The sequence below is a fragment of the Oratosquilla oratoria genome, chromosome 16, assembly GCF_046742065.1.
Source record: "Oratosquilla oratoria isolate Oo_2021 chromosome 16, ASM4674206v1, whole genome shotgun sequence".
Taxonomy (NCBI): Eukaryota; Metazoa; Arthropoda; class Malacostraca; order Stomatopoda; family Squillidae; genus Oratosquilla; species Oratosquilla oratoria.
The window spans coordinates 57404750-57418798 of NC_134792.1; the positions used below are offsets into that span (position 1 = coordinate 57404750).

General features: G+C 44.0%; 1 protein-coding gene across 1 annotated transcript in view; it reads left to right on the forward strand.

Moving 5' to 3' along the window:
• Window positions 1-249: 249 nt before the first annotated feature.
• LOC143034042 (uncharacterized) overlaps window positions 250-14049 on the forward strand; it is a 36327-nt gene continuing 22527 nt past the window's right edge. Inside the window, exon 1 of the mRNA XM_076199910.1 lies at window positions 250-1310. Within this exon, the coding sequence (XP_076056025.1) occupies window positions 873-1310 (438 nt within the window). The 5' untranslated portion in view covers window positions 250-872. The remainder of the gene's footprint in view (window positions 1311-14049) is intronic.

The following is a 14049-nucleotide window of genomic DNA, read 5'->3' on the forward strand; positions in this document are numbered from 1 at the left end:
ATATCTATCTATATCTACACACATACACACACACACACACATATATATATATATATATATATATATATATATAGATATACATAGATATAGATATACATACACACACACACACACACACACATATATATATATATATATATTTATATATATATATATATATATATATATATATATATATATATATATATATATATATATTACATACAAGTTTATGCACCTTTTAGATATACGTACATATTTCTCTGTAACGATAAGCAGGTTTTCGAGACAATTGAAAGAAAGTGAAATCGTATTATATACATGTTACCATACAGACTTTATCTATTTTGTAATTTTGATTCTCTAAAGTATTTTTCCTTAAAATCGTGATCCCATATGCCATTCATCATTAGGAATACATGGGCGACTTTAACGCGTTTTCAGTAAAGATCACAAACTCCGTTGTCACTTTCGACGAAGAAGACGGTTGGCAGCTACTTTTGAATATGTTGGTTTCTGCCAATTCATTTATATCTCATGACGTCTGACTACCTTCAAGTTCTTCCCTATTTTTGTTTTGCTTTTAAAAATTCTGGTGCTCTTCAGAACGAGGTTAAATCATATGTCGAAATAAAACATATGGCGACGTCTGGCAAGAAAATAACTTTCTCCTCTTCCCACACGTCACACGATCTGGGTCCCTCCAGATCCTCAAGTTAGTTTCCCGCCAACCGTGGAAGGGGGACGTTTTCCAGTCGTGTGCAGTGTTGAAGTGACCCAGTGGTTTACATGATGCGAATACCTATTTTATGATGGCATTATCTTGAAACACTCTCACCAATCAATCTGTGAGCTATTCTCGTTCTAACCCCGCTCCTCAATTAACTACCAAGATGACGCAACATCTGATCTTTTCTGTGGTGACTGGGTTCCTTCTGGCTGCCTCAGCGCAAGGCCAAAACAGCGATGGTTTCAAATGTCCGAAGACAACCGACCACTTCTTCCCTTGCACGTGCACAGGGGGAGGCGAAAAGGGCATCTATGTTGCTTGCGAAAACACCAACTTGGCCTCCCTGGCCATCGGCCTGGCCAACGTCAGGCTTCCCATTGAGGAACTCCACTTGTACAAAGTCAACATAAAGGAGCTCTTTGGGGATGTCTTTAAGTATGCATTGATCTACAGGCTCATCATCGAAGAGGTGCCTCTGGTCAAAATTGACAAGGAGGTCTTCGTGCCCCTCAAGGACACTTTGACGCATTTGCATCTCAGGAATGCTTATAAAACCGATGGTCTGCCAGTAGATGCCTTTGGACCGCTCAAGAAACTCAAGGTAATACACCGACCTTTTGTTTTGGTGATGTATGACTTTCTTTTTATTCCACCAAGAACCACCATCTGACATAATTTTCACTAAACCCTTACACATATGAAAAATCAAATATGCATATGTGTATATACATGTATATGTATACATATGTATGTATATATATATATATATACATATATATATATATATATATATATATATATATATATATATATATATATATATATATATATACACATACAATTTGAAAGCTCTTATTTGGGAATATATTACAGGGTACATGATACTTTTGATTGTGACCAAAGAAAACAGCCTAAGAAAAAAAATATATGAGAGAGAAAGAGAGAGAGAAAGGAAGCGAGAGAGAGATAAACAGAGAGGGAAAGAAATGTAACGTTGGTCTCGGGGGCAACGTGTGATTTGTGGCAAAGAACGTTGCGGGAGTGTAATAGAAGTGGTCATGGCCAAGAGAGACCGGGAGGACTTCGAGAAATGAATCGAAGAACGAATACAGGGGCGATGGAGGTGAAGGTGGATGGCATTAGTATTCTTCCAAGTTTATTCCTAGTCTATCTATATACCAAAACCTTTTCATGTGGTTACGTTCTTCACCCACTCCACTCCCCTCCACCACCCATTGCTCCCTCTCATCTTAGCTCCTCATGGATGACGGGTCATACCTGTATCCTGCCCACTGCCCTTGATCAGAAGCAATGCGGCAAGACACAGCACATCTACATCGGCGACCCCTCGCCCCTCTCCGTACTCTCATGAAGAACAAGAGAATACGGGGAGAAATCCCTTCTGGCTGCGTCAAAATATCTTTCACACATAAGCTCCGCCTACCCACCCCTCCCTTCATTGCATAACAATATCATCTATGCACAGCCACTCCCCATCTCCTGCCTCCTCCCTTCCTTGCTCAACAGACATTCCCCTCTTGACATTCCCCTTTCACTCCCATCCATCCATCTCATCCTCAATCGTCCCCTCAAATTCACCTCCTCCACTACTGCCTTCCACACCTAATTAAGTAAATACACACACGTACACATGTACACACATACATAAATACACATGCACACACACACACACAAATAAATACATACACATACATACTTGACGTTCCCCGTTTGGAAGATGCAGTCTTTAGTGAGAAGTGTCTGTTTTGCATTTCGGTAATATTCGATAATGATATTCACTGACATCCCAAGATAAAAGGAAAGGCGGGTGGGAATGGAAGAGTGGAAAAGGGTCTTATGAGAGATAGAAAAATGGAAAATGAGAGAGGGGATAGGCGAGAGGTGAGCGTTGGTTTACGTGAAATGAGAAGGGACAGGAGAGGGGAAAGGGGAAAGGGAAGAGGGGACTTGGAAGAGGGGAAGAATGATACTAGTGGACTGGGGAGATAGGACAAGGCAGGAGAGAGGCGAGAGTTGGCAGGGAAGATAAGAGATAAGGGAAACAGGTGGAAGGAAGAAGAGGGGGAAGAAGACGGGAGAGAGGAAGAGGAAGAGGAGGAGGAGGAAGAGGGATAAGGAGTGAGGGGAGAAAAACGGAAATTGAGTCAAGTGACAAAGGGGATACGAGGGGAAATCCCTGCCTGAAACATGGGTACGAAGAAAAATGCATTGGGCCTTCAAGTCTTGGGAAGGGTATGGAAGAGGGGAAACGGCTACCTGAGGAAGTGCACGAAAAATAAACACTGGATTTTGGCTATGGGGCTTCCCAGCATTTTCTACGGGATTCTTCTGTGAGAATATTCGTGTATTCACCACAGTAAATGCACATGCACCTGCAAACGACCATACACAAAACGATGTATAAACACAGACACAAACATAAACGCATCCGGTGGCGCAGTTGGTAGAGTCCCCGACTGTCACTACCGCGGTCCGGGTTCGAATCCTGCCCAGGGCTGAAAAATAATTTCAGTATCGCTGCGCTTCGAGTCGTTACTCCAACTCTCGTGGGCGGGGAGTTGGGTGTGTGTGTGCGTGTAAGGTCACAGCATTACCCATAGATCGGTCATACGAGCTCTGAGGTCTCTTCCGGGAGGGAAATAGCTGTCGATCACGAATCCAACACGTGATCATGAGTCCAACACGAGTCCAACAAGTTGAAGGAAATGTGCCCAGTGTGATCCTAGAATTAGCACCGCAATACGGCGTGTATGAATTAAAATATAGCACCTTTGGCGCACTCCAGAGATTTTATTCTGGCCAATCAAGGGCCTCGAGTACCGTCGGGATCTGATTCATGGGAGCATTAAACCTGTTGGCGAAGTTCGTCAAAGAGTACGGAATTAAGCGCCCCATGTGTAAGGGATGCGATATCTCTCCAGAGGACAGAGATGTTAACGTTCCGTAGTCGTTTGTTCATCATCATCGTCATGATCATCATCATGATCATCATCATCATCGTCGTCGTCGTAGTCATCATCATTATCATTGTCGTCTAGTGCCAGGCGACATTGCGTCGTCATCTGGGTGGAGCGGCCAACGGCACTGGGTGCCACGCTCGATGTCTCGCGAGGAAGGAGAGATCGTGGAGACCATGATCAACGACGGACGAGACCAACGCTACGAGACTTACACCGTGGCCCTCGAAGACCTGGGACGGCCTCGGCGCGGCGCCACCGACGCACCCAGGAAGTCTTCGGCGATCAGATTCAGCCACAGCACCTACTACAGATACGACCCGGAGGCGGCGATCGACCCCCAGGCGAAGAAGAACAAGAAGACTTCGGCAAGGAATCTCCTCAGGACTGTCGCAGACCAAGTGGAGCTCTTCCTCAAGAGGATCTTCGTGCCTTCCCGCGTGGGGTTCTACAGCCTCGGAGACAGTGGAACCGAGAGTGAACTGTCTCTGGGTGGCAGTTACAAGGAGGATATCACCCTGTGAACAGCGCTACATAAAGGAGTATGCAACTGTTCAAGATTAGGATTGTATCTGTCTGTTTGGGAATGAAGACACTCGAGTGAAATTCGGAAGTTGCCCGAGAACTTGTTCTTCGAGGGTTTAATAATTCTTCAAAAAAGAAGAGGAAAAGTCTCCTGACGAGACCTTAAGATTCCGCAGGTGTCTTTTTTGTCTTCTTTATCTCTTTCATTTCTGGAGGTTTCCCTCGGCTGAATAAAATAGCTTGGCGACATAAGATAAACACATATATACATTATTTATAGTGTGTGTGTGTGTGTGTGTGTGTGTGTGTGTGTGTGTGTGTGTGTGTGTGTGTGTGTGTGTGTGTGTGTGGGTGTGTGTGTAGAAAGAGGTTTCTGCGGATGTCTACCTCAGGTCCGAGGTGCTCTGTGTGGACAAGACCAGGAGCATGACAGGCCAGTCAGCCTGGAAGGCCTCTCCAGGTTACAAAAAATAAAAACATCCTATATGTTTTTTTCTTTCTTTTTTCATTTAAATCATAGCTTTACAAGATATTTGGAAAAAAAAAGTGGGAGGACTTATGGAAGCAAGCAAAGACCTTACAATGCTGAAGGAAGTTGTGTCGTAACTTCTTGCAAACATTACTGAACTCATCATTCTCATCCCATGCAATTTCACTCAGTCGGGGAAAACTTTGAACATTTTTCTCAGACAACAAACTCAATATCTTATTCAACTTTATCATGTCGCAGGACGATTTTATTCACCTGAGGGGAACCTGATGAGGGAAACGAGATGTCCCCGTTCTCGAGACTTCTTCGCGAGAACTTACAGCTGGTTCTCGAGTTAGTTCGAGTTCTGCACAAGATCTGTTCTACTTTTGATACAGAGTCTCCAGCCTTGTAAGAAATGGCGCTCTTTATTCCATAGAGTTTTTTATCCTGTTCAAAATGGCCATATGATGCCGCGCTCTTCAATAAACATCTACGTTCTGCCTATAGGTCCCACTTGCAGTCAATTCGGCGTCGGCATCGTGTCCTTCAAGGCTGTAGAACCCCACGTGAGAGGGGAAGAAGATCCTCTTGAGGAAGAGCTCCACTTGGTCCACAGCAGTCCTGAGGAGTTTCCTTGCCGAAGTCTTCTTGTTCTTCTTAGCCTGAGGATCGATGGCCTCCTCCGGGTTGTACCTGTAGTAGGTGCTGTGGCTGAATCTGATGGCTGAAGTTCCTCTGGAGACGTTGCCGGCGCCACGGCGAGGTCTGCCCAGGTCCTCGAGGGCGACGGTGTAGGTCTCGAAGCGCTGGTCTTGTCGTCTGTTGATCATGGCACCGAGGCTGACGTCCGCTCAACCCAGGTGACGACGCAGTGCCAGGGCACACGCGTGCCTCCTTGTGGCACAACGCAAACACGCCTGGCACAGTGCCACCTTTAACGACTCTGTCCTGGCTGATGCCAATCGGTTTTATTCACCTTGCTGGTGAGCTATCGTCGTTGAAGGGTTAATAACGACAATAAGTAGCAATATGTATACTTAAGTTAACACGTGTTTCAACCTCTCCATCCTTACTGAGAGGTCTGACGTCAGCCAGAATAAAATAAGAAGCACCACAAGTTATAGATGCAACTACAAAAACATGCTTTTTTTATATAAAAAAAAAAAGTTTTTATAAAAAAAACGACCAAAACCATGGATATTCTCGTTGTTTTTTTCCAGGCCCATAGACCATGATTAATTTGTGCATACCTTATTGTATATCCTATTAAATGTGTATGTTGAATCATTCACGACAAGGAAATTTGGGGTGTTTAATCTTTGAAGATTATAATAATAGTAAATTTTGTAAGGTAGCCATATTGGCCCATATACAGTATCTGCACTTGTTGCAGCATCTGAGTCCTGACTAAAAAGGCCAATTACTTGTTTATTTTTATACTGTGTCTGATGTCTCTTTGGATAAGGTAGATACGCATATGTGGAGGGATGAATCAAGTACTTACAGCTGTTTTCATATACTTGATATTTAGCATTTGAACAAATTTGGACGTGTAAAAAAAAAAAAAAAAAAAATTAAACTTGCGATTAAATTTTTTTTTATTTTGCATCACTACCACAAATACTCCGAAAGTGCCCAGGTGGCGCCGCATCCTTCTCCTGGTACCGGGTTCGAGTCCCGCGCTTCTGTCTGATTTCCGTATAACAGTAACTATACGTCACCTCCTCTACCTAGCCAACATTCCCTAAAGCACGTACACATGGCAAAGGTAAAGGCTTCGGACGCGGCTACTCAGCGCCTTGTGGCGTAGGTTCCTCATCAGCACCTTAGCCGAATGTGTGGTTGGAATTAAAAATCGAGGCTGCCTATCGTATATTGCCCTTACAATCGCTGGGGATATTCGGGGTCTTCTCAACCATCTCTTCAACATCAATTGCAAGTTCTAAAATGCGAAATTTTCATTTCTTAGAGAGAGAGACAGACAGACGGACGAATCGTTCGAAAATGGCGAAATGTGAAAAGTAAATCAACCAATGAACACGTATACCGAAGTTGCCAATAGGATCACCATCCTCGTTTGTTCCACCAAATCACTTGCTACTTGTCATAACAAACCTTTGACATCTATAGTCTTCCTGTTTCAAGTGAATAAAATCATCTGGCGGCCCGATGTTAAACATAAGGGTTAATGGCTGAGCTGGGCACGTTACCGCCAGACAGGTAGTGCGTTACCGAAAAATCTGCATATAAATACTGCGTACGTGTACATATACACAATCGCAGTAACTTGGAACGCTCTGAGGAAATTAGAATCGGGAATGCATTGACGGACAAGCACGTGCCCAGTCCTGGTTAATGGTGATTAAATATTTGTTGGGCCGGATGCTCAGGAGCTGCGTCGTGTCCTGTGGGCGCCATCAAGCGTCCAAGGTCATCAAGCCCTACCTTACACTCCTACACTGACTCACGAGTTGTTGAATGAACAGTTCAACACAATATGGCCACGGACTCTGTCTCATACATTTAACATTCCACTACACCCCCGGCTTCGAATGGACGATTTCCTCCAGCTGTGAATGAAGAACAAATGAACCGTTAAACCTTCGACACAATGTCATACGTTGTACTCTTTGTTCTGGTGAACATGAAACCAAGATGACACTACGAAGTAGTGTCCTCGTTATTGTACTTACCTTGTCCCATTTTGCTTAGATAATGATTTAAATTTTGTAAGCCTTCTTCACACAAATAAAGAAGTAGAAAGAGTGTGTGGAGCTGGGCAAATAGTGATAGAATAGGCTTATTTATACACAAATCGGCACCTTTCTTTTTTATTCTGGCTGACGTCAGACCTCTCAGTGAGGATAGAGAGGTTTAAACACATTGTCGTTATTAACTCTTCAACGTCGACGCCACCTAGGCACTTTCGGAGTACTTGTGGTGCTTCTTATTTTATTCTGGCTGACGTCAGACCTCTCAGTAAGGATGGAGAGGTTTAAACATGTGTTAACTTTAGTATACATATTGCTACTTATTGTCGTTATTAACTCTTCAACGACGATAGCTCACCAGCAAGGTGAATAAAATCGATTGGTATCAGCCAGGACAGTCGTTCAAGGTGGCACTGTGCCAGGCGTGTTTGCGTTGTGCCACAAGGAGGCACGCGTGTACCCTGGCACTGCGTCGTCACCTGGGTTGAGCGGACGTCAGCCTCGGTGCCACGATCGCTGCCACCCGAGGAGGAAGAGATCGTGGAGACTATAATCAACAGACGACAAGATCAGCGCTTCGAGACCTACACCGTCGCCCTCGAGGACCTGGGCAGACCTCGCCGTGGCGCCGGCAACGTCTCCAAAGGAACTTCAGCCATCAGGTTCAGCCACAGCACCTACTACAGGTACAACCCGGAGGAGGCCATCGATCCTCAGGCTAAGAAGAACAAGAAGACTTCGGCAAGGAAACTCCTCAGGACTGCTGTGGACCAAGTGGAGCTCTTCCTCAAGAGGATCTTCGTCCCCTCTCACGTGGGGTTCTACAGCCTTGAAGGACACGATGCCGACGCCGAATTGACTGCAAGTGGGACCTATAGGCAGAACGTAGCAGATGTTTATTGAAGAGCGCGGCATTATATGGCCATTTTGAACAGGATTAAAAACTCTATGAAATAAAGAGCGCCATTTCTTGCAGGGCTGGAGACTGTATCGAAAGAAGAACAGATCTTGTGCAGAACTCGAACTAACTCGAGAACGTGCTGTAAGTTCTCGAACTTCTTCTCGCGAAGAAGTCTCGAGAACGGGGACACCTCGTTTCCATCATCAGGTTCCCCTCAGCTGAATAAAATCGTCCTGCGACATGATAAAGTTGAATAAGATATTGAGTTTGTTGTCTGAGAAAAATGTTCAAAGTTTTCCCCAAGACTGAATAAAATTGCATTGGATGAGAATGATGAGTTCAGTAATGTTTGCAAGAAGTTAAGACACAACTTCCTTCAGCATTATAAGGTTATTGTCTTTGCTTGCTTCTATAAGTCCTCCCACTTTTTTTTCTCCAAATATCTTGTAAAGTTATGATTAAAACGAAAAAAGAAGAAAAAAATATGTAGGGTGTTTTTATTTTTTGTAACCTGGAGAGGCCTTCCAGGCTGACTGGCCTCTCATGCTCCTGGTCTTGTCCACACAGAGCACCTCGGACCTGAGGTAGACATCCGCAGAACCCTCTATGTACACACACACACACACACACTCTATAAATAATGTATATGTGTGTTTCTCTTATGTCGCCAAGCTATTTTATTCAGCTGAGGGAAACCTCCGGAAATGAAAGTGGTAAAGAAGACAAAAAAGTCTCCTACGGAATCTAAGTTCTCGTCAGGAGACTTCTCTTCTTTTTGAAGAATTCTTAAACCCTCGAAGAACAAGTTCTCGGGCAACTTCCGAATTTCACTCGAATGTCTTCATTCCCTTACAGACACATACAATCCTGCTCTTGAACAGTTGCCTACTCCTGTATGTATCGCTGTTCACAGGGTGATATCCTCCTTGTAACTGCCACCCAGGGACAGTTCACTCTCGGTTCTACTGTCTTCGAGGCTGTAGAACCCAACGCGGGAAGGCACGAAGATCCTCTTGAGGAAGAGCTCCACTTGGTCTGCGACAGTCCTGAGGAGATTCCTTGCCGAAGTCTTCTTGTTCTTCTTCGCTTGAGGATCGATCGCCGCCTCCGGGTCGTATCTGTAGTAGGTGCTGTGGCTGAATCTGATCGCCGAAGACTTCCTGGGTGCGTCGGTGGCGCCGCGCCGAGGCCGTCCCAGGTCCTCGAGGGCGACGGTGTAAGTCTCGCAGCGTTGGTCTCGTCCGTCGTTGATCATGCTCTCCATGATCTTTCCTTCCTCGGAGACCGCGAACGTGGCACCCAGCGCCGTTGGCCACTCTACCCAGATAATGACGCAATGTCGCCTGGCATTGGACGACAACGATGACGACGACGACGACGACGACGACGACGACGACGATGATGATAATGACATATACGATATATATACGTATATATATATATATATATATATATATATATATATATATATATATATATATATATATATATATCCTTAGTTCTCCAATATGCTCCAATTTTCACACAAGCCATTTGTGGGTTACTTTATACAAGGCCATCTTTATGTCGAGTTACACACAGTGTGTGTGTATGTATTTATGTATGTATATATGTATGTACGTATGTATGTTACCACTATCACTCTTGTTATCAATATATTCATTATTATTATCGTAAACATAATTTTCATAGTTTACTTTTCTTCAAACACTGACTTTTTTATCTATTTCTAAATTTATGAAGCTTGGAACAAATATCCTCGCCACAAGAGTAGTTCGTGGGAGAACATACATCAGTATTCTTTTTTGTGGGAAAGATTGGTGTTGGATCTTTTATCACTTTTGGATGTAGGATTCGATTCCTTTTTGTGGGATAGATTGGGGTTCGATCCTTTATTTCATGTCGGATGTAGGATACGAAGACATAACTCGACCTTCATGCAAGCACCTTATACGAAACTAATATCCCCTTATTATGAGATGAATTACAAATAACGGAAGTAAAAGTAGAAATAATAATAATAATAATAATAATAATAATAACAATAACAACAACAACAATAATAATAATAATAATTATAATAATGATAATATTTATAATAATAATAAAAATATATATGGCCGCTAGTAGTTCTTTGGTAAAGAAACGGAAAAAAAAACACAGAAAAGAACCACATCCTGTTTAGAATAACTTTGAGTGTTTTCTCCACTCTAGTGAAAATAATTTCTCTCCAACTTGCAAATATCGCCACCGTTTTCTAATCTGCTTTCATGCTTGGTTATTTAAGCTTGTAACATTAAATGTGACTTTAACCTTAAGCTGAACTGATTTGATCTAACTTTGAATTTGCAAAGACTTATTAGAGAATAACCCATTGTCACTAATTTAAAATCTTTGCAGAATGCATACATTTGAATAAAGCGGGTGGCCTAGGTGTGGATGTGCTATACGTGTATATCGCTGCATTGCCTCTGATCCGGGCAGTAGTTAGGAGACTAAGAAATAGTAGACAAAAAGGAAATTGCTATTAATCAGCTTATTATCGCTTCTACTACTGTGAATTACCTTGACTATAATTATTACTACAAACTGATAGCGATGGAAATAATAATTGAATAATACTAGTAAAAATAATAATAGCGATAATAACAATAAAAATAATAATAGTATCAATAGTAATAACGACAATAATAATACATACATACATACATATACCAAGGCTTTTTCCCCCTTCCAAGGGAGGTAGCCAAAAAGGGAAAGGCATAAAAACACTCCCACCCATTTCATCCCTAAATACACTCCACACCCCTCCCACCCTTCCTCTCATCTGAGCACCTCCTGGATGACGGGTCATCCCTGCACCCTGCCCACCGCCCTGGGTCAGAAGCAGTGTCGCAAGACACAGCACATCCGCAGCAAGGCCGCTTCATTTAATCGGCGACCCCCCCTCTCCGTCCCCCCTTGCATATAAGGAGAGGACGGGGAGAAATCCCTTCGGGCTGCGTCAAAATTTACTCACACATACTACCCCACCCCCCACCCATTCCTCCTCATGCAATCACAACATCATCCATATACAACCATTCTCCACTCACCTCTGTCTTCCGTCCTCTCCCTTCCTTCCTCAACAGACATTCCCCTCTTCCCCAAAGCCCCCTTCACCCCATCCATCCACCTCATCCTAGGACGTCCCCTCATGTTCACTCCCTCCACATCTGCCTTCCATACCTCTTTTACTAGTCTTTCTTCACTCATTCTTTCCATGTGTCCAAACCATCCTAATACTCTTTCATCAACCCTATCTCCCAAATCCTTTTTCACCCCTGTTCTCCTCCTCACCTCCTCATTTCTCACTCTATCTAGCCTAGTAACCCCCACCATACTTCTCAGACACCTCATCTCAAACACATTCAAACTCCTTCTCTCTTCTTCTCTTATGTTCCACGTTTCTGCCCCATACAGTGCTGTTGGCACAATCACTCCTTCATACAGTCTCCTCTTCGCATCCATTCCCAAATGTCTATTCCTCATTACACTCTTTAATCCACCAAGGCATTTACTCGCTTCTCTCAATCTACATTAATAATAATAATAATCATACATACATACATATACCAAAGCTTTTTCCCCCTTCCAAGGGAGGTAGCCAAAAAGGGAAAGGCATAAAAACACTCCCACCCATTTCATCCCTAAATACACTCCACACCCCTCCCACCCTTCCTCTCATCTGAGCACCTCCTGGATGACGGGTCATCCCTGCACCCTGCCCACCGCCCTGGGTCAGAAGCAGTGTCGCAAGACACAGCACATCCACAGCAAGGCCGCTTCATTTAATCGGCGACCCCCCCTCTCCGTCCCCCTTTGCATATAAGGCGAGGACGGGGAGAAATCCCTTCGGGCTGCGTCAAAATTTACTCACACATACTACCCCACCCCCACCCCCCGCCCATTCCTCCTCATGCAGTCACAACATCATCCATATACAACCATTCTCCACTCACCTCTGTCTTCCGTCCTCTCCCTTCCTTCCTCAACAGACATTCCCCTCTTCCCCAAAGCCCCCTTCACCCCATCCATCCACCTCATCCTAGGACGTCCCCTCATGTTCACTCCCTCCACATCTGCCTTCCATACCTCTTTTACTAGTCTTTCTTCACTCATTCTTTCCATGTGTCCAAACCATCCTAATATTCTTTCATCAACCCTATCTCCCAAATCCTTTTTCACCCCTGTTCTCCTCCTCACCTCCTCATTTCTCACTCTATCCAGCCTAGTAACCCCCACCATACTTCTCAGACACCTCATCTCAAACACATTCAAACTCCTTCTCTCTTCTTCTCTTATGTTCCACGTTTCTGCCCCATACAGCGCTGTTGGCACAATCACTCCTTCATACAGTCTCCTCTTAGCATCCATTCCCAAATGTCTATTCCTCATTACACTCTTTAAACCACCAAGGCATTTACTCGCTTCTCTCAATCTACATTCTACCTCCACCTTCACTCCTCCTTTTCCTGCTACACTTGCACCCAAGTATCTAAAACTATCCACTTCCTCCAGTCGCTCTCCCTTAATGTTCACTTCCAGTCTACTGCCACTTTCACCCCTTGTACATCTCATCACCTTACTTTTACCCACATTTATCTTTAGCTTTCTTCTATCACATACTCTCCCAAACTCTGCCACCAGCTTCCTCAATCCCTCCTCTGACCCTGCCACAAGCGCAGTGTCGTCCGCAAACAACAGCTGGCTCACCTCCCACTTTTCTCCATTTTCTTTAACCATCTCCAATCCCTGACTCACTACCCTAGCATTCACCTCTCGCACCACTCCATCCATGTATAAGTTGAACAGCCAGGGCGACATAACGCATCCTTGACGAAGTCCCACCTTTACTCCAAACCACTCACTCTCTCCATTTCTAATCCTAACACATGCTCTACTACTCTCATAAAAACTCTTGACAGCTCCCAAAAGCTTTCCTCCTATCCCATAAATCTGCATAACCTCCCACAGTGCCTTTCTGTCTACCCTATCATAAGCCTTTTCCAGATCCATAAAAGCCCAAAAAACATCCTTCCCCTTTCCTATAGCTTTCTCACATATCTGTCTTACCACAAAGATCTGATCTACACAACCTCTACCCGTCCTAAATCCACACTGTTCCTCACCAATTACTCCTTCTGTTCCTCTCCTAATCCTCTCAATTAAGATCCTCCCATAAGCCTTCCCTACTACACTCAACAGGATAATCCCTCTGAAATTACTACATTCACACTTGTCCCCTTTTCCCTTGTAAAGAGGAACTATACAGGCACTTCTCCAGTCCTCCGGTACTCTACCCTCTCTCCAGCAAACATTAAATAACCTCACCAACCAGTCCACCATCACTGAACCTCCCTTTTTCAGACATTCTGCATGGCATCCATCCAGACCAGGTGCCTTACCTGCTTTCATCATCTTTACAACTGCCTTCACCTCATCCTTCCTTATTTCTCCTCCATTCTCCTCACTCATCACTCTCATTTTCTTCGCATTTCCCACTGCAGCTATCTTTCCTTCCCTATCCTCCTTCACATTCAGCAACTCCCTAAAATATTCTGCCCATCTTCCCCTCACTGCCATCTCTTCCATTATCATCTCTCCATCTGTACCTTTTACCTTTTCTTCCCTACTTGATTCGCCTCCTCTTCCCTACTTGATTCGCCTCCTCTTCCTCTCTTAATAATAATAATAATAATAATAATAATAAT